The 24,402-nt window shown below is 41.1% G+C and overlaps 1 protein-coding gene across 1 annotated transcript in view; it reads left to right on the top strand.

The window, feature by feature from the left end:
- SLC25A26 (solute carrier family 25 member 26) overlaps nucleotides 1–24,402 on the top strand; it is an 81,418-nt gene that overhangs the window by 5,965 nt on the left and 51,051 nt on the right. Inside the window, exons 4-5 of the mRNA XM_058031917.1 lie at nucleotides 12,443–12,547; nucleotides 13,721–13,768. Of these exons, the coding sequence (XP_057887900.1) occupies nucleotides 12,443–12,547; nucleotides 13,721–13,768 (153 nt within the window). The remainder of the gene's footprint in view (nucleotides 1–12,442; nucleotides 12,548–13,720; nucleotides 13,769–24,402) is intronic.

The following is a 24,402-nucleotide window of genomic DNA, read 5'->3' as shown; positions in this document are numbered from 1 at the left end:
GCCCTAAAACTCCTTGTTTGCCTGATGTGTCATGGAACAGCAGAGCCAGGAGGTGTTTAGAGCTTCTCAAGTGCTATTGCAGAATCAAGCAAAATGACAGTGATGCCAGCACTTTGCAATAAAATCCAGCAGAAGAAAAAGTCTCTTCTTTGTGGAATAGGTTATTCATGGTACACTCCCTGTGCCTGTGAGGATTCTGTGAGAAAATCACAATCCAGTAATGGAATCAGCAGTAGCCAAAGCCCAGTTGGCTACAGATGACTCCTTCCAACAGAGCCTGTTGCCTTTTGTTCCCTGTGCTGGTCTGTGCCCTTTGCAGCTCAGGCACTTGCTGTTTTTGTGTTGGGGCTGGCAGAGATGCTGCAGCACAGGTAAATGAGCTGCTCAGGGCTGTCCCACGTGCTTGGCTCTGACTACTCTATGTACCATTATACAGAAATGCGTAATGGTAGCCACTGAAATGGCAAAGTGACTTTATCATGTGGGAACTACGATGTTTAACAGCCATTTTCCACCTAATTTTCCTGGTTTTGATAGCTTTTCTTCTCTTGGAGTGATGGGTGTGAGGAGAGGACTAAGCTCTAAAATAACTGAGATAGATAGATAGATACTTAGAGATTTGCTACAACAAATCAGTCATAAACTAGCACAAAGCAAGACCTTCTCATGTATGTTTTATGTAAAGTCTTAGTTGAGCAATAGAAATATATAAACTAGTCCAAGTTGCATCAGGGTGGAAGTTATAATTGCAGTTTTATTGATTAGTCATTAAGTTTCAATCAGGGCATTACCACTGGGACTATTATTTTGTCAGTAGTTTTTTTGATAATACGTACTTTTCTTCCATTTTATACTTCATGATTTAAATTGCTTTTCAGTGTGAAGAATTAAGCCAAAGACTGTAATGTTAGGATTCTCAAGGCATGTCTTTGCATTTCCACACTGGTTTTTTACAAAACAGGGAAATTAGAATTTAGAGCAAGAAAGTGTTGATGGATTTCTAGGTTTGCTGCTCTTTCACTGGTGAGTATGAATGAGTCAGATACCTTCTTGTGCACCAAAAAAATGTGAGTATGTGCAAATCTTAAATGTGTTTGTGGTGACTAATCTGTGTTTTGAATGTGACCTGTTAAAAATAACAGAATAGGTAAAGAGGAAGAGATACAAAGGTTGCTTCAAGATATGATAAAATATATTTGAGAAATCAGTCAAATGGGAACTTAGAGTTTTTGTAACAGCCACTTTGCTGTGTTTTTTACAGGCTGTGGAAATTTACAACAGAAACAGTCCCCTGGAACTGGTTTGGTCCATTTTTCCAGTTCCAGGCTGGGAGAGACAAAGCCAAGCAATAAAAAGACAGGGGTTGTAGCAATTTTGTTTTGTTGTTTTTTTTTTTTTCCTTTTAGGCAGGAGGAATATAGAAAGCTAATCTCATCTCCCAGAGTGAGATAAAGAAAAGTACATACAAAATCTCACCATGCTAAGCATAATTATTTTTTCCTACAGCTGAATCTCACTGTATAGGGACTCTGAATATCCCCTAATATATTAAAAACTGCTTACAAAGGCACATCCAAAACTCTAGAGGGCAGATACATGGTGTATCATCTCATCAAGGAATGAGAAGGTTGAAGGATACATGAGCTGGCAATGGGGGAAAAGCCCTCATTATGCCACTTGTGTAACTGAAATCTGGAGATAGAAGCCACACTGACTGCATCCAGGAATTTGGAATTTTTCATCTTGACTCTGCTTTGCCCTCTGTGTTTAGTCTGCCTGTATCTTTACAGTGAGCTGCCAAATGTGCTTGGAAAGCGTGATATCATAGGGAGTGGAAAGGAAAACCAGATGTTCTGAAATGTTACTTTTAATATTCTAAGGTGGTATAAGTAACTCTGAGAAGGAGCAGAATTTTTAAGTTCCTAGTCTCCATTTTCAGTAGTAACCTGGTGTGTCTTGCAGGCCCAGAGTTAACTGTACAGATTTTTTTATGTCAGTTTAATAGAGTGAGTGTATTAATTACAAGAAATTTTGCTGAAGAGAATTCCCCCTCTGAACCTCTCCCATCAAGCTCCTGCAAATGTGGTTTTATGAGACAAGTTTAAGATTGTCCCTGTTTGACCAATGAGGTTTCCCTCAGGAATGCCAAACTGGCTGGATTCAGCACAGATAATGTTACATCTCTTTTCCATGGAGGTGAGAATAAAGTTGCTTGGCTCGCATTCCAGGGAAGGGAGCTGACAACAGCCCTTTCCCATTTAATATTTAGATATTGTTATGGTTACAATATGGGCTTTGCAAGACATTAGTGAAAGTTTTGGGTTGTTGCCTGTAAATTGTGGGTTCACTCTTATCTTTCTGACCTTTTGTTCTGGATTGGCTATTTTTGATAGCATTGTCTTTCTTTTTTTTTTCCTACTTTGCAAGACAGCAAACCACCCTGACTTTCAGAGAGGAAGTGAGGGGGAGGACTGAGGACCAGCATGGGAGGGAGATGTCCTGATCTTTTGGCAGCTGGTGGCAATGACCCTGCTCTGGATCTTCACCAGCTGAGGTCATGGAGCTGCTTTTGTCCTTGTGCAAGTTTCTAGAGTACATTAGGATTAAAGGTCTGGAGATTTGAAAAGCTTAAAAAATTGTCACTTCAATGGGGAGAGGAGATCATGTGACTCCACAGGGCAAGGTGAGGACAGGTATTTCAAGGTGAAATTCCAAGCTCACTTGGAATTCCAGTGTGTTACCACTTGAGGTACTTCTGTGATAAGAGCAAAGTGTGTGGTTCATCTGTGATTAGCATCTGACCCCTCATATTAATAACTTTGGAATTTTTTAATCTGCTGTTGGGATGTATCAAATAGGAAAACTTCATAATTCAGGAGTTATCTTTCTGGGGAGTTCATTTACCCTTCTCTTCTAGTATGAACTTGTTTCTTAAAAGAAGCAAGCTCAAATACAAGCAAGTTTACAGTTTAACAAATCATGATTCTGTAGAATGACTTTTTGAGTGTGTTTTTAATTAAAATAAAAGAGGAAAGTGTATGTTTTACTTTATTTTTATGCTTGTGGGGTTTTATTTCTGCATAAAAAGAGGCATTTTAGACATGATGGACAACGCTGTTGTCTATCTCTGTCCACGAATCAGCCACTTCATCCCTCTACCCTGGCAGCATTGTTTGAAACATTTAACCAGTTTCAGTTTAAGGGAAGAGTGGGAATCTCCAAAAGGGTATTGGTGTGGATTCCAGGAGAATAACTGGCTAGGTCAGAGAAGAAAGTTGTTATTAATGCCTGTTCTGAGGAGAAGGCAGAAGCATGAGTCAGACAAATCCGCAGAGTAATGGAATGAAAATCTGCAGCAGGATAATTGGCCAGGGCTTTATAGCATCGTAAGCTCTGCAAGATCAGCTTGCAGGAGCCCAATCTAACAGAGACAAGACAGCCACTCACATCAGACATGAAGTTAAGATTTTAGGTATTTCAAACTCTAAAACTTTCAGTGTTGGAGGATGTGACTTTTCAGTTCAACAGGAAAGTTGGACACTTTAGGGAGAGCTGATTTTAGTTCAGTAAAGAAGAGATAAAGTACTTATTTATAGACTTTGGGCTGATGGCTTTGAATATTTTAGCTATCCCTTTTCTAAAAGCTGAACTAATAAAGGGACAAAATTATTCTGCATTTTGTGCTTTGTATCCTATCTCCTCTCAAGCAGTGTGGCATGTGCTGGCAGATCATAGCATTCATAAGTAGTGTGCAAATGACAGAAATCTAAGTGTGATGGGACCTTTCCCACAATACTGAAACTTTTTTTTTCTATTTTCATTGATCAGTGCCTGTGATTTTAGCTGTGACTGTGCCTTTAGTGCTGTGCAAATCTGGCTGCACACAGGCTTTGAGAAAGGGAATACTCCAACCCTGGCAAGATGAGCAGAGCAGCAATGTAGGTGGTCTTCTGAATTAATCGTAGTGGGGTTTGAAATATTCATACATGAATCTTTGTGAGGTCAGGTCTGCAATGCAGATGCTTTAGGATTTTTGCCAAATCCTTGTGCAGAAGCAGTGGTTAGGAGATGGTTAGGAGTGAAGGTGAGACTGCTGCCTTTGAGAGGTAGTGGAGAAAGAGCAGAGGATGGATGGAAACTCGGAGCAGCAGTTGGGAATTGGTTGTAAATAAAGATGAATGGGGGCATGAATCCACAAATGCTGCCAGCAAATTCATCATACAATTAGAGGCTGAAACAGCAAATTAAGAACTGTGAAATACCCAGCCAGCCACCCATGCTGATCTTCTCTTGTGTGCTCCATGCTAACTGCACATAGTGCATCTTCTTCATCAGCTGCTCTCCCCACACTGCTCTGTGTAACCTGCTCGGTTCAGGGCTTAGAGACCATGCTGCTCTGCAGTACAGCTTGATGGTTTCATGTCTTTTGATCACAGGCTGATTATCAGTTGATTTAGAAGTATTTGCAGCTCAGTCTCTTCAGAGGAAAGCAAATTTGGATTAAAAAGTTGTAAGTGTAAAGTATTTCCTGATGGATTTCCTGACTTGCTGTACCAGTCAGCTTTGGAAATGTTTGAGACACTTTGGAATAAACTTACCTTAACCAATGTTCTATGCAGAGTTTGTCAGGAATAACTGAATAGCTCCATATGTGGACAAGCCCATAATTCTTTAAGTGAAAGGGCTGAAGGAAAGAGTAAGGTATCAATTAAAGGAAAAATACCTAATAAAATAGAATGTAGTTGAAATTTCCATATTCTGGGCCAATGTAACCCCAAGAGAGTGAGCAAATTGCAAAATCCTAGTCTTCTTTCAACAGGAGACTTAATGTGTTTTCAGAAAATCCTGCCTGTGTTCTCTTGCCTGGAATCTCATTACTGTCTGTCCTCCTGTAACTCAGCCTGACCCCACTTGGCTGCTTGGACACAGTTTTATGCTGGATGGGATGCACCACACCACTTCTGCTGAAAGAATGGTTTGGCTGCTGGATTTAATGAGTTTCTTAAGCATTTTAAAATAAATTTAACAGACTTTCATGGTGAAAGTGTTGCTGGAATAGATTGGATCATGCAGATGGTTCTGTACATTGACTTAAGGGTCTGTTTTTCTTAGGTTTTAAGGATTCTTGTCTTTAAATGTGGTAGTAATTTATGACTCAAGCATCCACCGGGTTAAGGAATTTTTTTTTTCAAGTTATTCAGCTGCTTGATTTTGCTGCTGGAGTTTAAACGAACTGCTTGTGATTGTACTGAGGAACTTCAAAATCTCTGGGACACAGTTTGTGCTGGAGAACAAGAGCTGTGTAACATCAGGCTACTTTTGGTAAGCTTTAGATCTAGTTTTAAAAAGGAAACAAAACTCTACATTGCTTAAATGTTAAAAGACCAACTGATTTGTGCAAAGCACAGAAACTTTAAAAACATCAGCAGTGAGAAGTACTTCTGCAAAGAAGTTTTTAGTGTCGGCCTTGTCAGCTTCACAAACTTTCCCTGTTCTCTGCCTGTCAGCTGATGTAACTGGAGTAAGAGTTTCTCCTTGCTGTGAACAGAGCTTGGCACAAATTTCCACTGCTGGAGGACAGAAGTTTTCTGAGGTGTATCTGACATGGCTAAAGGAAAGGTAGGCAGGGAACCCACAGCAGGAGTTGCTGGGAATGGATGTGGGCAATTGAAGAGCCATGTGTGGGGAAGGAAATGTGAGAGGGGCAGGAGCCCAGCAGCCCTGAGAGGGCTCCTGAAATGATGGATGATCCCAGCTAGGGGTTTCAGGCAGCTGAGGTGAAAAGGCTCAGCCAGGATGGCCATTGTGGAGCAACACGTGTGTGGTGCTGCAGATGATGCTGTGAAGCAGGAAGGAGGCAGCTCTGGGAAGGAATAAAAGAGTTGTCAGATTTGGAAATGACAGGATGAAATAAATGTGCAAAACAGTTCTGCAGATTCCAGGTGAAGCCATCTAAGGTGGGAACGTGGAGGAAGTTGAAAGTGTTTGTGCAGAAACTCCGGTTTTCCAAATGCTTGTGACATTTGGTCCCTGTGAATGGTCTCATCTCTGAAATAATATGTTGTTAAGCTCTGGGAGGTGCTGAGATCTGAGGGATCTTGCTGGGTGAGATTGTTCTTTGAAGAAATGTTTCCTGCCAGCATCCAGGGGAACTGCAGTTAAATTAATGAAGACCTTGTTGTGTCAGTCAGAGGAAAAGACTGGACAAAGAGCTTGGCATTGTCTAAACTTTCCCATCCAGAGCCCATTAGTCAAAACTTGTTCTCTCCATGGGGTTTAAATTAGGAGTGGAGTCACCTGTTGATGACCCCAGCAGCTTTACACAGGGCTGAATTTCACTGTGCAGGAAGGGCACTCTGTGCTGTGTGGGGGGAAAATAAGATTTAGCATATTCTGAGGCTGTGTGCTGAAGGTGAACCCTTTCCCTGGGGCTGGCATTTAAAGACAGTGGACAGTACATGCAGGGGGCACTTTCTGTCAGCCCTGGAGACAATTCCCTCATTAAAACAGGAGTTAACTCTTCCATTCTGTATTCTCTGGCAGCTGGCACAGCCTGCTGACAAGCACATGTGGAAGGATTTGTTCACAGCTGCAGTTGTGACCCACAGTGAATTACTGACCAGAGATAAATATATATTAATATATATATATAAGTATATATATATATAAGTATATGTGTATATATATATATATATATATGTATGTATATATATGTATATATTTATATAAATGTATATTCTGTCTTGGTCAAAAGTGCAGCAATTATTTAGATGAAGGTTTATTGGTGGTAGAAATGTTTTGGGTCTGTGATTGCAGCAGTTCAGGTGCTCTGTCCAAGGAATATATGAAACCATGTATATGAATATGAGGATATTTCATGTTCCTCCTCCTTTCTGCTCATTTCCCTGGTGGTGGGAAGGGTGAGGCAGTTCATGTTCCATCTGCAGCTCACAGCTCATGCTCCCTGCTAGCTAATGCTTCCAGCCCAAGAGCTGTGACCACAGTTAGAGGTACTTATTTGGAGGATGAAATACTTTGCTAATCTCATAATTTTTCCCTTCTATTGAAGAGAGGCATCTCAGGGAGAGCTGAGGAACCAAGCATAAATTCACAGGGTTTGGAGAGGCATGGAAAGCTGCAGTGCTGAATTCAAGTTTTGCTGAGAGCCTTTGACATGAACCAAGAGGGAAATTTCCCCTTTATTCTCCAGATCCAAAGGAAATCAGTGCCATTTAAGATCTTTCAATTTTAAACTTGCCTATTATTTTAACAATTCAGTTATCTGAGAAAGGGAAAATGACATTTTTCATATTTCAGATTAAAAATAGTAACTTGCTACTTGGAAGGGAGCATCTGACGTAGAAACTGAGTCACTGAGATTATGACATATTAATCTATTTGGGAAGCTGCATTTTTTTAATATTAAAAAAACCCCAGAAACAAAAAAGCAAACTTGAACTCCAAGGTAGCTTTTGTCTGCAGCAGTATGGTCAGGGCTAACACAGGTTACACTTAAAAACCCCAAAAATCCCAATTTATTGCTGCTTCTCTTTGAACAGAGTCTTAGAGTTGTTCTATTTTTCTTGCTTATTTTACATTCTGTTCAGCAGGCAATCCTTCTGACCTTCAGAAATGGGGTGAGAGATTAGGATTTTGTTAGCAGATTGACTGCAGCCTAAACATATGTCCTTTGATAAATCATAGCATCTTTGTTGTTGTCATTTTTGTGCAGCAGCTTTTCCTCCCTAATGGGTTGGTGATTATCTTGCATAGGTATTGTGAGGTTTAGCTTAAGGTTTCTGCTCTCTGGTTGCAAAATTTTATAGTGTCATAAATTGTATTTTTATTTGATTAAGAATAAATTAATGCAAATGAAATTTAAGAGAAACTGTCCCCAGGCATATTTTGTGTTAAGTATTTAACTGATATGGTGAACATCAATTAAAGCTTCCCAGCCTACTCAGACACATAAAGTCCTTAAAACTAACATCCCGTTGAGAACTTTAAATATTAAAATCCTTTAGAAAGGGTTCTAAAGGGTTTAAAACTGCATCAAAAAAAAGATTTCTGGAGCTTACTCCATGTTTCTGTACTAAATTTTCAAGTAGGCTGAGCTATGCAAGCCAGAGATTTGCTCAGAGTCACTGAGTGCAGGTTCCTAAATCACCAGCCACTCACAAATTCCATAGCAGCTCTTTGTCCTCACACTGCCCTTCTCCTGCCATGGAGCAGAATGTCTGGCTAATTAATAAGTGGAAAAATATTTGGTCTTGATGCTGACCTAAGGCCAGTGCAGAGAATAGTGCAGCTCATTAGCCAGGAGCTCATCAGGTGCCACAAATGGAGCTCTTGCTTCAGTGGCTTTACAGCAGGGCCGATGCCTGTCTCTTATTAAAGATAACAAGTGCTCAGGCCCGGGGCTGTGGGAGCTTTTGGGAGTGTGTGAGTCAGATCATCAGCTGTGCAGGGAGCTGCAGGGGCAGATAAATGGGATAAATGCTTCCTCAAGCTGCTCTCCCTAGAGCTGCAAGAGCTGAAAGTGTGGTACCAGCTGTGTCCCTGCTTCTGAGGAAACCTGTGCTTAAACCTGTGCATTGAAACCCAGCTTAAATGCCCAGCCTAAGCCCTTAATGGCCATTATGGCACCTGCTCTGTCCTCTTCCAAATGTTCCTGGATCACCTCGTGCCCAGCTCACAGGGTGAGTGGTCAAACTGTGGTGGAGGTGCCTGAAAACAAATCTCTGTGTTATCTTGGATTCTCCACCAATCCCTACAAATCCAGCCAGGGGAAAAACGCTTTTCCTGGAGCACAAAGGGTGGAAGGAAAAGGCTGTTAATCCAAATAAGATATGTTAATATTTGGAGCATAATATAGCACTGGAGACCAGGAATTGTGTTCTTTTCTGAAGATGTTGGCATTGTCCCTTTGCAGTGAGCCTCTGTGTAAGCAGCACTATGACTGACCCCTTTGTTTTATTATTAAAGAAAAGTGCTGGGTACCCCTGTGCTGAATTAGATGAATCTGCCTGATTCTGAACAGCTGCTCCAGCTTTAGGTGGGATTGGCCTCTATGCAGAACTTCCAGTTTTAAGATCAGGTGTTCCCAGTAAACTTAGGGGAGCCCATAGGAAAGGCTTTGGGAGCTGCTATTTTTTTTTTCCTGGTGCTATTTACAGCAGATCTGATTTTCTGTTTGCTACAGCCACATTTATACTGAAACAAACTGTTTCTATTGGTGTATTTAAAGTTTCACGGCACTTTAGAGACTTTATTTGCTTTAACAGCCAGGACAGTGTGGTTCCAACATAAATCCACCAGGAGATGGCAGAGTTGGTTCGTGCAAGGAGTACCTGAAAGTTAGAATGCTTTTCCCTCGCTGACAGGGGAAAGGAATTACCTTAATTTAATTAGAACATACTCGGTCTTAGCAATACATAGATAAATGTTAATGAAATACACCTGGTTTTAGCTTTTGTTCCTGACTGGTTAATGCAAGTCAGTAAATTAAAATTAAATTAAAAATGCATGTAGGTTTTTGTCTAAATACTGGAGTCACCCTCTGACCCAGTAAAGATTTGAGACAAGGGTTTTGAAATTCAGTACCCACTTGTTTAGAAGTGGTCATAGCATCAAAAAGCTGGAAAGATAATAGGTGCTGATATTGTCATTTCTGCACACCTGCTCTGTAAACTGTCAATAGCTTTGCTTGTAGCTGTAAAATCAGGTTTTCCTATAGCTTAAATTTGAAAATTCTTGAACCTTTTGTTTCAGTATTATTGTTTTCCTGCCATTGTGGTATATATACATGTGCACTGACATTGTGCTACCTGACCTGGTAAATAAGGAAGGAGATTACAGAGCAGCACCTGAACTTTCTCAGGCTCTTTATTCTGTCTTTCTGCTCCCATCAAAAGATGGGAATAGCCCCTGGCTCCAGAACTTGTTTGGGAAAATGAGCATGGCCCCAGTCAATGGGGTGTTGTTGCCTGATGCCCAAATGTCAGCTGGGGTGGCTGAGCCCCCACTGCTGGACCCTCCCCATGGCTCTGCAGATGTTCAGCACAGAGCTGATTTTGCCACCAGGTCATCTCCAAATCCAGCAGGATGCACCAGGAATGCCCTGAGCTTGGTGGCTCTGTTGTGCTCCTCTGTGTCAGGCAACAGGCTGTGTGAACAGCAAGAGATTAAAAAGCAATTATTCCTGGGTGATTGGGGAGCTGGTTGGGCCCCCTGTGTGAGGCCATGTCTGTGTTCTGTCTGTGTTCTGTTCATGGTGGGTGCAGGTAAAAGTGTGGGACAGCTGCACACTGCATCCCTCACCCTCCCTGTGCCTTTGCTCGTGGCTTTCACATCTGAAAGTGGAATTGTGGGCTCTCTTGGTGCAGTGTCACCATGCTGGTGCTGCTTGAACACCCTTGTCCAAGAAAGCAGAGCCTGGAGAGGTGCACTGTGTTCCCTTACCTTTGGCAGGATCACCTGGAGGGGCTGCAGTGATTGGGATCAGAGAGAGACAGAATTGAGCTTCTTCTGCCCCCACCAGCCAGGCTGTTACTTTTTAAATAAGACACTTGTGAACTTAATCTTGCATACTTCCCTTCAGAGCCCTGTTCTCCACATCAAAAGCCTGCAGGGGTTGTTGTTGACAGGAAGGTGCATGTGTAAGAACAAACAAGGCTGTAAGTTCAGGAGCACAGTGAAAATGTCACCCTGCAGTCTGATGTTGGCAGCTGCAACTCGTGGCTTTTTGAATCCCAGAAGTGCCCTATGGAAGCAATCTGGCAGCACTGCCCAGGTGACATGAGCCTTTATTTCCTTTCAGAACAGCACAGTGTAATCATTGTTTTTGTTCTTGTGCAGCCATGGACTCCCTTGTAAGCACGGATTCAAATGGAAGGAACATCAAAGTTAATTTGAAATGAAATGCACCCCAAGTAGTCAGGGGGAAATGGAGACATTGCTTTGTAGCCACCCTTCTCCTGCCAAAACTGCAGCACCCCAGATGTCAGGAAGCCACGCTGAGCTCTTTGTCTGCTCTTGATTGACTGGATTGTTTTCATCCCAGCCTTTTTAAAGCTTTCCTCCTGCCTCCGTATTTTTAAGGAATAAAAAGCTAATATAAGAACATGGAGTGTTATGAAGCATGAAGTTCTATAAATATTTATGCTGAACTATCAAAAAAACTTGACAGTTCTTATTTTCTTGACAGATTGGGGTCACTTGTTATTTTTGACCCTGAGAATTGAAGAGCACCTGGAGTTAGATCTGTTTGTAATGACTTTTGGGTATTGTTGTCCAGTAAACTTGTAGGAATGTAACAGGATAACAGATTTTTTCTTGGTATCTTTGTGAAAATAAAACCTAAACCTTGTTCTGTGTTACCCACAAATGACCACTCAAGTTACTGTGCCTGTGCAATCTCCAGTGAATTCCTGTACTTTCTTTGGCACACATGGATTTCCCAGTTAGCTGCTTGGTTTGCCACCTCAGATTGACAGCTTTCACCTGGGCTGCTCTGCTCTGTGATCACCTTTGTGTCTAGGAGCTACAGTTTGTTCCTGAGCCCAGGATGGTCTAAAGGCAGGCTAAAAATGTGGCAAAGCCCTTTGGGCTCTGCAGTGTTTTGCCACCAGTCCCATCACTGCTTTATGCACCCCTGGAGCCAACTGAAGACAAACTCTGCTTCAAATTTTAAGTGCTGATGAATAGGCATTTTCTAGAGAGATGAGAGGCTTGTAACTTCCACACTTCAGGATTCTCATTCTGTGAAATGATGTGCACAAAAGCTAAATTTAACTGAAGCCAAAGTGGCAGGTGAATATTTAAAATCCAAGCCTGGCTTTTTCAGCAAGGCTGGAGCTTTGTGGCAGCAGCCACATTATTACATCCAGCTGCAGAGTCCAGAAATTCATTCTGCAGGAGGGGATCAGTCCAATGCCTTACCTTGAATGAAGCATGGTGTGTATTTTGAGGTAAACCTTGGAATATGTTGTGTTTGAAGCTGACCAGAATGGCTCCCGCTATCAGTCACTAGGGGGCACAAAGGAATTACCAAAGAAAGAAGTTTGTTGGTCTTACAGTCCTGAATCTCCACTTGAAATCTGTGAAAGTAGGGGGAAACAGTCCTGTGGAATGGGAACAGTCAATTCCTGTGACTGCCAAAAGACAAGATGGATTGAAATTTTGGTCTTATCAGCGATTTTCTCAACTCAAATCTACTGCTGCTTTCGAAGTTAAAAATTCCAAGGGTGCTTCCATGTTCCTGTTAGTATAAGTTTATGATCAGAAGGTACATGGCTTTCAGAACAAATACATAAGATACTCAGGGACACCTAATGACAAACCTGATTTCCCCATTTGTCAGTTTTTATTTTTTTTTTATTTATTTATTTTTGCTGTATGAGGATAAGCCAGCCTTGCTGCCTCACCCCAGGTTCTTTTGCAGGTTGCCTGTCTCATCCGGGTTCCATCCGAGGTGGTCAAACAGAGGGCTCAGGTTTCTCCTTCCTCCAGCACCCTCCGGATCCTCTCCCACACCTTGTACCATGAGGTGAGTCCAGAGCAAAATTCCTCAACATTTTCATCCTTCCCACTCAGTGCCAACACATCCAGAAGCATTCCTACAACTTTATCCCAGTTCTGTGCCTTCCCAGCACTTTTCCATCGATTGTTCTGCTCTTAAAAGTGATTGGCATGTTATGATTGAGGAAACCAAGCTCCCATCTCCCCCTGGGGCATGCTCCAAGCAATTCTTTTTTCTCCTCTTTTTAGATGGGATATCTACATTTAAATATAAGGGGGAAAAAAAGGATTTAGCTTCCAGGTTCCAAAACTCTGCTTGTATTTATGCAAACTGTCCTTGTCAGAGGCAGCAGGACGTGGAGTTTCTGTGTGCAGTTTGCTGAATGCTTCCCAGTTTTTGAAGCTGGATTTGGAGGGCGTGACCAAAAGGCAACATTTCAGAGAGGCTCTGGAGGAGTTCTGGAAATGAGTGCTCATCCAGTATTAGTTACTTCTGAAAAATAAGGGTCTTTGTCTTCTTTTCAGGAGTTCTGCTGATCCCTCCTGTGAAAACCTGTTCATGTCTGTTTTAGCAGAGTTTCACAAGGGGAGATTTTCAAGCTGTGTTCCATAAGAGGAAGTGGCTTCTAAAAACAGTGTGGAGAAAAATAGTATAATACATTTTCTAAGTGTAAAACCCAGGGAAAGGAAGACATAAATATGACCTTCAAATGATCCACTTGATTTTTATTTGCTTTCAAATGAAAACTGTTGTGATAACCCTGCACCCTTCTTTCTGTGACTTGATTCTGCTTTAAAAGCTGATTCTGTCAAAACCATATGTTTTTCCCTTTCCATATAGCTGGCTAGAGAACCATAAGCCTTGCCAAACACTTGAATTAAGTGCCCTATAATAATAAACAACATAATTTTATATGCACTTATAAAATGAGTTTTAATTGTTTTGAGTATTTTCAGCTGGTTAAAAATACAAAACATTTGTCTTGATAAGGGCTCTGAATCAAGGCTGAGGAGGTTAAAATAAAACCCTCTGGCACTGTAAATAATGGAATACAGGACACAGTGTTGTAATCAATACAGTCAATTTGAAGCTGAGGTGTGACACTTTAGGGCTGTAATGCTTGCCTCATAATCACCAATAAACTGTGGTCTTTGACAAACTCATTCCCCCTGGATGATGCTTTCTTTTGTTGCTTTACAGGGTATTCAAGGCCTGTACCGGGGTTATAAAAGCACCGTATTAAGAGAGGTAAAACTCTTGACTTTTTCTCTTTTATTTTTTTCTCTCAATTGCTTCCTTTGCCTCAGTTTTCTAACAAGAGTTAATAGTACAGTTGAGATCAGTTGCTCTAACCTTAAGCTCTAAATCCCAGCATATTTCATTCTAGATAAGTTACCAGCCTGTAATTATATAGAATACTGATAATGAGCACTAAGAAAACCTTTGATACATGCAAAAATTCATTTGCCATCTTGTCTCCCAGTTCTGTTCCTGCTGAATTGAAAAAGGATGGAAAGGTAAGGTATATGCTAACATGAGAAAACCACAAACTAAAGCACTGGAAACTTTCTCAAGTCTTGTGATTGCATCATGTGAACTATATATGCCAACAGTGGTGAACTGGTGGCATCAGGCCAAGTTTAGCACAGACAGATTTAGGCTTTCTTTAAATATATTTGTCAGCAGATGCCAAGGGATTATTTGTCGTCTGTATATAGAGAGGATTGTGCTCTCTCTAATTTTTTTTTGAATGTGTGAAAGAACTGCATTTAGTCACCCAGTCTGTAGATTTGATATGGCATTACTTAACTCTAAAGCAGAAGTATTTCACTGTTAGAAAAAAAAAATAGGGCTAAAAATATTTTGGTCCACTCAGAAGAAAATAGTTCCTAAACTAAAATCTTTTATAAATGTACTGTGAATTCCAGGATTGGTGTCATGGAAGTGCTTGATATGCTGTGTGAACTGAAGGCAGTTTATAAAATAAGTAGAAAAACCCACTGATAAACTCCCTGTCTAAAATTGTTTCAGTATCAGATCCCAGGAGATCATCTTTTGACAAAACAGAAGTTGCATGATGTATGTGTACCTGAAATAGAGAGATCAGTTGGTTCCTAGGAAAACATAAAATCACAGAAAGGTTTGGGTTGGAAGGGACCAAAAATCCATCTTGTTCTACCTCCCACCTTCCACTACCCCAAGTTTCTCCAAGTCCTGTCCAGCCTGGCTTTGCACCCTTCCTGGACCCCAGGGACATTCTGGATGTGCTGTGTGGGTTTGTCTCCTTATGTAACTCAAGTGGATAAAGGTTAGGTTTGGATACCTAAAGGTAGATTTGGATCTTCCCTCTTCGGTTTTAAACACAGGCTCAGATCTGTTGTCTGTGTTGCCATTGATAATAAAACCAGTCGCAGGTGCTTTTAAATCTTCATTCAGTAGCTCTGTTTTTTAAAGCCTTTCTTCATGATGAAAACTGTTTTCAAAACAATTCTGTTGGCCAGCTCTTGTTTCAAGTACAGAATAAAGATGAGTATTACCTAAAACAAGAAACGCCAAACTTGGTGTTCCTTAAAGTGCTGACAAATGCCAATGCACTGCGGTTTATTGTAGCAGTTTTGAGAGTTAAAAAAAATAGTTATTTGTGCAAAGGTGATACCTGCTTTTCTAAAATGCAACCCCCACCACAGGTTTGTCCTGTACTTATTTTCTGGCTCACTAAACGTGTTATTCACTCAGATTTCATTTGCTGACGGGCAAAAAAAGGCGAATGAATACGAATCATTTTGATTTCTCAGAGGGGTTCTGAATAAATGAATAAATTTAGATCCCATTGAGTACAGATTTTGCATACTAACAGGTAGATAAAGCACATGGTTGCTACTGTGTGCTATTCTCCTTAAAATTTGTTTTGACATATGTCAGGGTGGTAATTAATTTGCAGACCATATTCATGGCACAGTGTGTGACCCTGCTGAGATAACTTTGTTTACTCAAAATGGCAACACTTTGTTGGAAATTTAATGGGAGTCCTCTTCACTATGTGTATTCATAAAAGATCCTTCAGAAGTGATTTCAGTTGAAGTATTGCTTTTTGGAAGAATCTGCCCAATAGAATGAGGAATAAATGATTACTAAATGAAATGTGCTTTCTCTTAAAAATGAAGCAAATCATAGGTGATGTTTAAAAAGAAGAAAAAAAAAAACTTTGAATTTAATACTGTTAAAATTGTTGCATTTTTCTGACACTTAATTTTGTAAAGCAATGTCCACTTGAGTAACAGCTTTTTGCACCTTCAGCTGGAGCTGCTGCAAGCCTGATATTTAATCTTGGTACTTTTCCTTCTGTTTGAGTACGCTTCTTCCTTTAGGGTCTTTATTTTCAGATAAAAATCTATATTAATTCATTATTAGACACATCCGTGTAGCTCCATAGCCTATATCAGGTGATACTTAATTCCAGCTGACTTTTATACTTACAAGGTTTGTTTACATGCTTTGGTTCTCTGCCCACACAAACCCCTTTGTTTAGTTATAATGGAGTGGGAATTTTTGGATAGAGAGTCTTCAATACATGATATTTCATTTAAAAAAATTGGAAGAGGCTGGGAATATTGATGCTTTTCAGATTATTATATTCTTGTGTTGGCAAAGTTCTTGAGCTGGAGTTTGAGAAAGGTTAATTTTAGCTATTGCATTGGGATAAAATTTTTTGTATTATATCAAGATTTCTGGACAGGGATCTGCTTGCCAGTTGATTGAATTTCAGTGAAAATAAATCTGTTTATAAATGGAGTGTGGTGTGGAAGCCTCATCTTCTTGCTTTAGGATAGAAGATCTTTTCAAGGCAGCCTTACTCTGCTCCATGTAATTGGCTTTAGCTGCTGTGCTGGTGCAAGGTTTCATCCTTCAGTTTTGATTCTCACTCTGACTTATCCCCTTTATCTTCTCAGAATGCTTTCTGAGCAGATGGATATTAGAAGAGAAAGAAGATGGCTAAATGCATAAAGCTTTTGGAAATAACTTTGAGTGAACCTCCAGGCTTGAAAGTTTTGGCTGTGACTCTTTTCACCTTTTTGGTGCCTCTTCTCTCACATCTCCATTACCTTTTGGTCTTTACATCTTCCTTTGATGGAGTTGCACTGAACTAATCCTAAAATGGAAAGGGAGTGCATCATTCTGTTGGCAGCAGAAGCCTGACAGAGACATCTGTGCTCCAAGAGGAAGGCTTTTGTAATAAAGCACAAAGTGGGAGTATGGTTATTAGGTTGCTGAATGAGACTTTGAATAAATGGCAGAAATCAGAGGCTGTGAAATGATGTGGAATTCCCATGATGTCATTTCCAAAGCAAATCCAAGTGAGAATTGCCCCTTCCTATGGCTGTAGTGTACCAGTGTGCAGGACTGGAAACTGGATCATGCTACTAAAATCAATCAATGAACAGGTAAATTTATTCACATCTTCCACAACAGAGAAAAGTTAACTGGTAAAATTTCCAGCCAGCTCATAATGAGGCAGGAGCAGAGTATAAATCCACTGCAAATCCTTTAGAATTCCTAAATGGGAATGGAGTTCTGCTGCTGAGATCTTATATAGGCAAATGGAGCCAGATTTTTAATTCCTGCATAATTCATTTTATTAACTATGACCAAGTAGAACATCTGTTAAAATTCCATAATGTTCAGTTCATGGGAAAAAGAAAGAAACCCCTGAGTTCCCACTGGAGCTCTTCCATTTCCTTTCCTGCTACAGGACTCCAGCAGATGTCTTAGAGGACGTTCTTGTAAATGAGGGGACAGCACAAAAGGAAAGGAAGTGCTTTGTCCCTTTCCCTGTGTACAGTGAGTTACTTCACTGGCGTGTCTGTGTGCAGGTTGCAGCTTCTCAGTAAATCTGGTGTCCCTTCTGTCCTGAATTACCATGGTTTGGAAGAAGTGAGCAAGTCCAGAGTGGGTGTTCTGTGTGCTTTTAATCCAGTTTGTCACTTGTGAAAATATTGCAGATGGGCTGACATCTAGCTTGGAAGTAGATTCAGAAGGAGCTAAATTAATATTAAACTTTCTTTAAGACAAAGGGGATGGAGAATGACTGGCTCTCTAACTCAGGATGTCTTGGGAAGAGACTGAGAGTCACTTTCAAATGTCAGACTTTGCTGTGCAGGCAGCCCTGGCTGAGCTTGTCTATTGTAGAAACAGGGCAATAATGTGCTCTGACTCCATGATTCAGAAGGCTGAGCAGTTGCTTCATTAAACTATACTATATTACACTAATACTATACTAAATTACATACTAAAGAGATACTGTACTAAGAAATACTATACTACAAAGATACTAAAGAAAAATCCATGACTATTTGCAGTCAGCTTTGACCCAACTGGCCAAGGAATCAAAACAACCTTCACTGGTTTCCAATTAACAATTCACTTTGGGTAAACATTCTACATGTGCAAAACAACAGGAACAGCAAGTAGAGATAAGAATTGTTTTCTCTTCTGCTCTGAGCTTTTCACTGCCTTCCCCAGGAAAAATCCTGGGAGAGAGAATTATGTCTCTCTCTGTTCAGAGAATGTGAACACCACACTTGTCCTCTTAGACTTTTCTGGACAATTCAAGCTCTGCTTGTGTTGGTGGATGGTAGTGATGCTTTACTTGTTGATGTTGTTTCAGATCTCAGAGCTCTGAGATTGAAAGGAAACCCTGACAAACCTGACCCCACCTGTGGACCAAATGCTCCTGGCTTTGGTTTAGGTGAGGCAGCCCAGCTGTCACCTTGGGCAGTCCCAATTCTTTAAGGCAGAGCAGCTGTGGCTTGGTTTGGGCTTTGTGGGTTTGTGTTTTTCCCTTCAATACATGCAAGGCAGAGAGCCCTGAGTGGATAAAGGCACTGCTGCTGTCTTGGGAGGGAGGGAATGGTGGAATAACTTTGGGAGGAGAAGGACAGCCAGTTCAAAGTGTGCTGTGGCAGCAGTGTGGCACACAGCAGCAAATTCCAGAGAGCCAAGCAGAAATAACATCTCCTGAGGAGGAGGAGGTCCTGCTTGTTGTATGTGTTCCACAGAACTGCTGTCCTTTCACAAGGTGTGTCTCAAAAGGGCTGAGGAGGACCTGCAGTGCAGCCTTTGCAGATGTGGAAGGAGCTAGAAGTAAAAAAAAAAAACAACCAAAAAAACAAACAAAACCCCCCCAAAACCCCACAAACAAACAACAACAAAAAAAAAAAAAAAAAAAACTCACAACAAAAAACTCTCCTAAACAACTTACTGCCTAGAAGAGGAAAACTAAAGCAACTAGCAGCAAAATGGGCTTTAAAGGCACACCTGCTTGAGTTTGCCTAGTTTTAAAGGGTTCGTGAACAAAGGATGCTGAGGGGGGTTTGTATAAAAATGTAAAACCCAGCTGAGATGTGTTGACCCTGTTGACTGAGGGTTGGAGGGGATTTCTGAGGGCTGAGCTCAATAGGGCACACTGCAAACAGGGAGTTTGTTTATCCATTTAAGGTAGTTGTGCATGCTTTTCTTTTGTTAGGACATCTTTATATAAATATCCTGTTCTCTGAGCTGTTAGAGAGAGTTTTTTTTTAAGTTTATCTCTGTTGCTGTAAGACAGAAAGAATGTTATTAATACATTCTTTCACTTGCACAATTAAAACTTTGATCTTTTTGTCGTTCTCTGTGTATTACAGAGCAGATGTCGATAGAAATAGGCAAACAGGACACTATCTTAGTACAATATTTGGAAAAATAAACATCCTCCTTAGTGAAATATGTGCAGTATCTGTCTTTTGTTACCTTCTGGAAAACCAAGCTGTTCTGTTATTGTGACTCCTAGATAAGTTAGGTTTAACCAGGAATTTGCCAGGCAGGAGCTGTAACACTGGTTTTTTACTTTTACTGAGCAGCCAGCATTTCTTTGGCCTGGGTGTTTCCATATAGAGCATCAGCAGTCTCATGAAAGGGATAGGGACTGTAAAATGGATTAAAGAGCTTTGTGGAAAATTGTGCAGAGCTTGTGTCACTTCAGGATTAATGGGAGGAAGTTGAAAAATAAGTCCCTGCTTCCCACTGTAGCATCACTTTGTCTTGGAAAGCCCATCACTGGAGCTGTATCAGCTCCTGTATCACTTGTATCATCCTAGGTGTCAATATTCAGGGGATTTTCATTTTGAGGGGGCTGTGAGGGTTAAAGAGGATTCTTGAGGGGTGGGAGCACAAGACAAGTGGGGGATAAGGCCTCAGGCACACCCTGGTTTGTGACCTGGAACAGCAGTACATGGGTAAAATTAATAACTCTGCTGCTGTAGGTTGTGCTCATTGCCTTCTCCCTGCAAATGCTGGAATAGTACTTGGAGATGAAAATGGAGATCTCACAAAGCAGCTGTAAATGACTTTTACAGACTGCAAAATAACCCTGGTTTTCCTAATTTACCAGTTGTGGGAAATAGGTTTTGTGACACGCCTGAATGGTGGGCAGAATCCTGAAGCAAATTCCTTGACATTTGGGAGGAACAAATGAGGGGTTTTTTGGTTTTTTTTTTGGTCTAGTATGTTTACAAGCAAGATGTTCTGGTTGAACACTCTGTTGGTGCCAGGTGCAGTGTCCATAGAGCCTGGCCAGAAGCAGAATTCAGCCATCCTTGGTGCCAGGGATGTGCTGTTCACCAATGGAGCAAACAGTCACTGCACCTCTCTGACATCAGTGGGTCTATTCACATGAAAAGAATTCCATATATGCAGAGTATTCCTGTATTTTGAAAGCTGCAGCCTTGCAGCTGGGGTCTTTGAAGAGGAAACCACTTGGAAAGCCATGTGCACTCAGAGCACAGGCTGTGATTTGATAATGCAGATTCTTTCCAGCTCAATGTGGGTGCAAGCAGAGTCTTGCAGGAAGCGTGTCCTGCTCCAGGCTCCCAACAAAGATACCATTTCCATACATTCTCAGAGCAGCTTGCTAAAGTGTTTCTGCAAATGCAGCATTCATGGTGTAGGAATGTGTTTTGTGGGTGGGTAGCAGCACTGTGGGCAATAAAAAGTTGAGAAGAAAATAATAGTATGAAGAAAAAGCTCCTTTTTTTCTTTGTGCTGTGATATTTTTGTTTATTTTATTGTGTTCTTTTTGTTGATTTGTTTTTGTCTTTTAAATAACCTAGGAACTCTATTTGCTACACTGATTGCTTTGATTTCTCCATGTTTCACAATGGTTTGAATTTTTGGCTGAGTGGTGGCTTTTAGTTCTAATTCCTCAGCTGCATTCCAACATGGACAACAGTATTTTGTCTGTGTAAATACTTTCTGTAGGTCTCAGTTCCTGTTTTGCTAAGCTGTAGATCCATCCTGCTGATGGTGGAGGTTTGCTGGGCTGTTTTTGGTGAAGGCCACATTTTGTTGGTGGGTGAAGCAACTTCTGCTTGTGTGTGCTCTAACCCCAAAAAGATATATATGTGTAGGGCATATGTTTATATAAAATATGTATAAATATACACGTGGATATTTCTATATGTAAAATATGGTATAGCTTTTAATAATTTCTTGTCCCAGGGTCTTGGAGTCTCTGAAGCAACTAGTCCTGTAAATGTGTGTGATTGGTCTGGAACAGCAAGCTATTTAGCAATTTCCTGAAAGTACAGGACTGTTTTTCAAGGATGAAATTCTTGCCTGAAGTAGACCAAAGCATGATTTTACAGTGGAGGACTTCCACTTGCAGGATCACGCTGCTGTCAGTTTTAATAGCACTTACCTGTTTTTTTTCATACTTAGGATACTATTTTCTGGTTTCTCTGCACCTGCTAAAAACAGAAGCACAGTTAAAAGAATCAGCAATCTGATACTTGATGCTGTGCACAAAGATTATGGTGAAGGTGTGGAAAAGAAACCAGATCTATGGCAGAGAGCTCATATAATTTATCAATTATGCTAAGGATTGGAAGAATGGCTAGAGAAGCGCTTGTGAGAGAGTGCCACAAGCAAAATTCTTCCAAGTGTTTGAGACACATCATACTTCAATTATTTTGAAAGACTACCTGCTTATTATCTAGCAGGAAATAGGAATTGATCCCACTGTTTTGAGTGCTGGAGAAGTGCCCCTCAAAAGAGAAAATACTGAAAGCCATACCTCGCTTCAGGATATTTTAAGGGCCAGAATTGGCTGGTTTTAGCGGATGGAATAAATGAAGCAGCTTCGTCAAAGGGGAATCTCGGGAGCGCGGCAGGAATTCACCCTTGCGATAAACATTTGGGGCAGGAAAAGGGAAATCACAGAATTCCCGTGGCTCCCTGGCCGTGGCACTGCCCGCGCTCGGCCAGCAGAGGGCAGCAGACTCCGGGCGGAGTTCGGGGTGAAATCCGCGGATTTGGGGAGCGATCCCTTCATCCCGGGGATCCTGGGGTGATCCTTCAGCCCGGGGATCCCGGGAGTGATCCCTTCATCCCCCGAATCCCGGGAGTGATCCCTTCATCCCGGGGATCCGGGGCGTGACCCCTTCATCCCGGGGATCCAGGGATCGATGCTTTCATCCCGCCCCTCACCCCGCCTGCAAAGCAAACTCAACATCTGAAATGTGAAATTACCGTTTTGATGCTGCGAACTAGCCCTGTTGAGTTTCACTTGTGTGAGGTTTAGCTCGGCAATGATTTTATGGGCTCCTATTTTTTAGCTTTGGCGAGGTTTTCACTTGATATAAATAGGTTATATGAGGTCTGTAGCATTCTCCATGTATTCTTGCCCCATGGAATAATGCCCATGTGCCATGAAAAAGAGAAAGGAGAATGTCTGATCCCAACACCTCGCAGTATCTGTGCTGAGTCTTCATGGGCTGTGTAATCTATTTCAAATTTTACTTCAACATCTGTTAGTATTCTGTATTTCTTTAGCTTATCTGTTTCTGAGAAAAATACAACTAAATTCATAATCTTTGGGGTAATGTGGGGTGTGTGTCTTAATATGAAAATCTCACATCACTTCTTAGTGATAATATAGTTGGAAATGCAACTACATTGCATTCCATATTGCGGGAGGTGGAGCTGGGTGGTAACATGATTTTCATAATTTTTATAGAAACTTAAGTAAAGCAGGCCTGGTGTGTGTACTGCAGATGGAAACGGTGCTATTAAACCAGGCTCTTATCTCACTTTTATTTTTCTGTTAATTTTATGGAAGCCAATAAAGCATAAGCTCTGCACATTTTCTTATTATGTTGGTTGAATATGTGAAAGTTGTGTTCTTGCTTTTCAAAGCCAGCAGGTCTAGAGCTTGCCCTGAGTGTTTTGGCATTACTCTGCTGTTCTGGAGTCCCTCTGCCAGATCTGGCTGTCCCAGGCTTGAATCCTTCCCAGTTAAAGGCTGCTAGTGATGCACAATATGTGACATGGGGAGACTGAGGCATCTCAGTGCTCTTTCAGACAGAGCAAAGCCTCAAAAAGAGAGGGAATCATAAACCAGGATATTACCCCTGCTCTCCCATGGGACAACAGCCAGTACATTGTGTTCTGTGGTTGCATTTGGCATTGTACAGTCTCTTAATGTAAAAGAGAGGGGAAGGCAAATAGAGAAAGTTCCATGAGCATCAGAATAAATAATATGCTCATACATCAGTGGGAGGTTATCTGCTCCCTTCTTGCTTCTGCTGATATGAAATCCTGAACTGCAATAAAACATTTTAGGAGGCTCATGAAATACAAGACCATAAGGCACTTAACTGAATCTTGTCCTGCTGACTTTAATGTACTGAATGCCAGTTAAAGCAAAATTTAGCCCATTATTAGTTTTGCCACTGGCTACATACCTCAGAAGTTTTGGGTGGATGTTTCTTAGCCCAGCATTTTGCCTCCTGGCCTGTGCAGCTGTGCTGCTGATACCCTTTCTATTTCTGGAAGTGACCCATGCAGTTGGGTCAGTTTGTTTTAGCCTCACTCCTTGTTGTTCAAGTAGAATAGCACATTTCCCCTAACTGCATGAAATCCAGGGTAGACAGTCTTGATAAATATGATTAATGGGCCTCTCTGCTCTGCTCTGCAGCTGAAGGCTTCCTGAGCTCCTGTGTCAGCTGGGCAGCAGCTCCCCAAACCAACCTTTGCACAGAAAGGTTCAATTGTCTCTCTGTGTCCCAGGTTCAATTATGTTGTTAAAAGTACTCCCTGATTTCCCTGATTTTGTCTTTGTTATTGAAATACAGTAATAAGAGACTGAAGATGTGTTATTGGCAGGAAAAATAGTTCATAAATATGGGTGAGTTTGGATTTCTTAACTCAGTGCTGTTACCTAGAGGTTTGTTTGTTATGGTTCCCAGTACAGAATTTAAATCTGGGGTTAGTGAGGTGTAGAATTCCTTGTCCTGATCAGCAGAACAGGAACTATAACAGGAGACAGTGACAAGTGGTGGCAGCTTTGAGTCAATTATAACCTGTCAATACTTGGCATATATTTCTAAGTTACTGTCATGTTCATCTCCCATAATGTGGCTTAAATATGGTGTTCATAGGATTTGACAGAAGATGCTTTCTGAAGTATTGTCAGAAGGAAAACCAAATTAGTATCATATTATCTTGGTGAAAAATGTAACCTAGAGACTCCAGCAGTTACACAACTGCTCCTTCACAAATGAAATTAATATGGGGGAAAATTCCCATAAAATAAAATGTGTGATTGGTATTGAGGCAGACTGAGCTTGCACCTCTCTGTTAATCAGAATACCCTCAAATTTGTGAGGGTATTCTGCAAGTTATCCTTAAAATTCAGAGCCCCTGCATGTGGGAATTGCTGGCTGAAGCTCAGGCTGGATCCATCCAGCTTTCCTGATGGCTGCTCTGCCATTGTAATTGCAGCACAGCAGCACTCTCAATAATTGAGTACAAGTCTTAATAGCAAATAATCCTCTTGAAGTTGTTCCTCC

The sequence above is a fragment of the Melospiza georgiana genome, chromosome 11 (genome assembly GCF_028018845.1).
Source record: "Melospiza georgiana isolate bMelGeo1 chromosome 11, bMelGeo1.pri, whole genome shotgun sequence".
Classification (NCBI taxonomy): Eukaryota; Metazoa; Chordata; class Aves; order Passeriformes; family Passerellidae; genus Melospiza; species Melospiza georgiana.
This window is presented reverse-complemented; position numbering and strand designations above follow the sequence as displayed.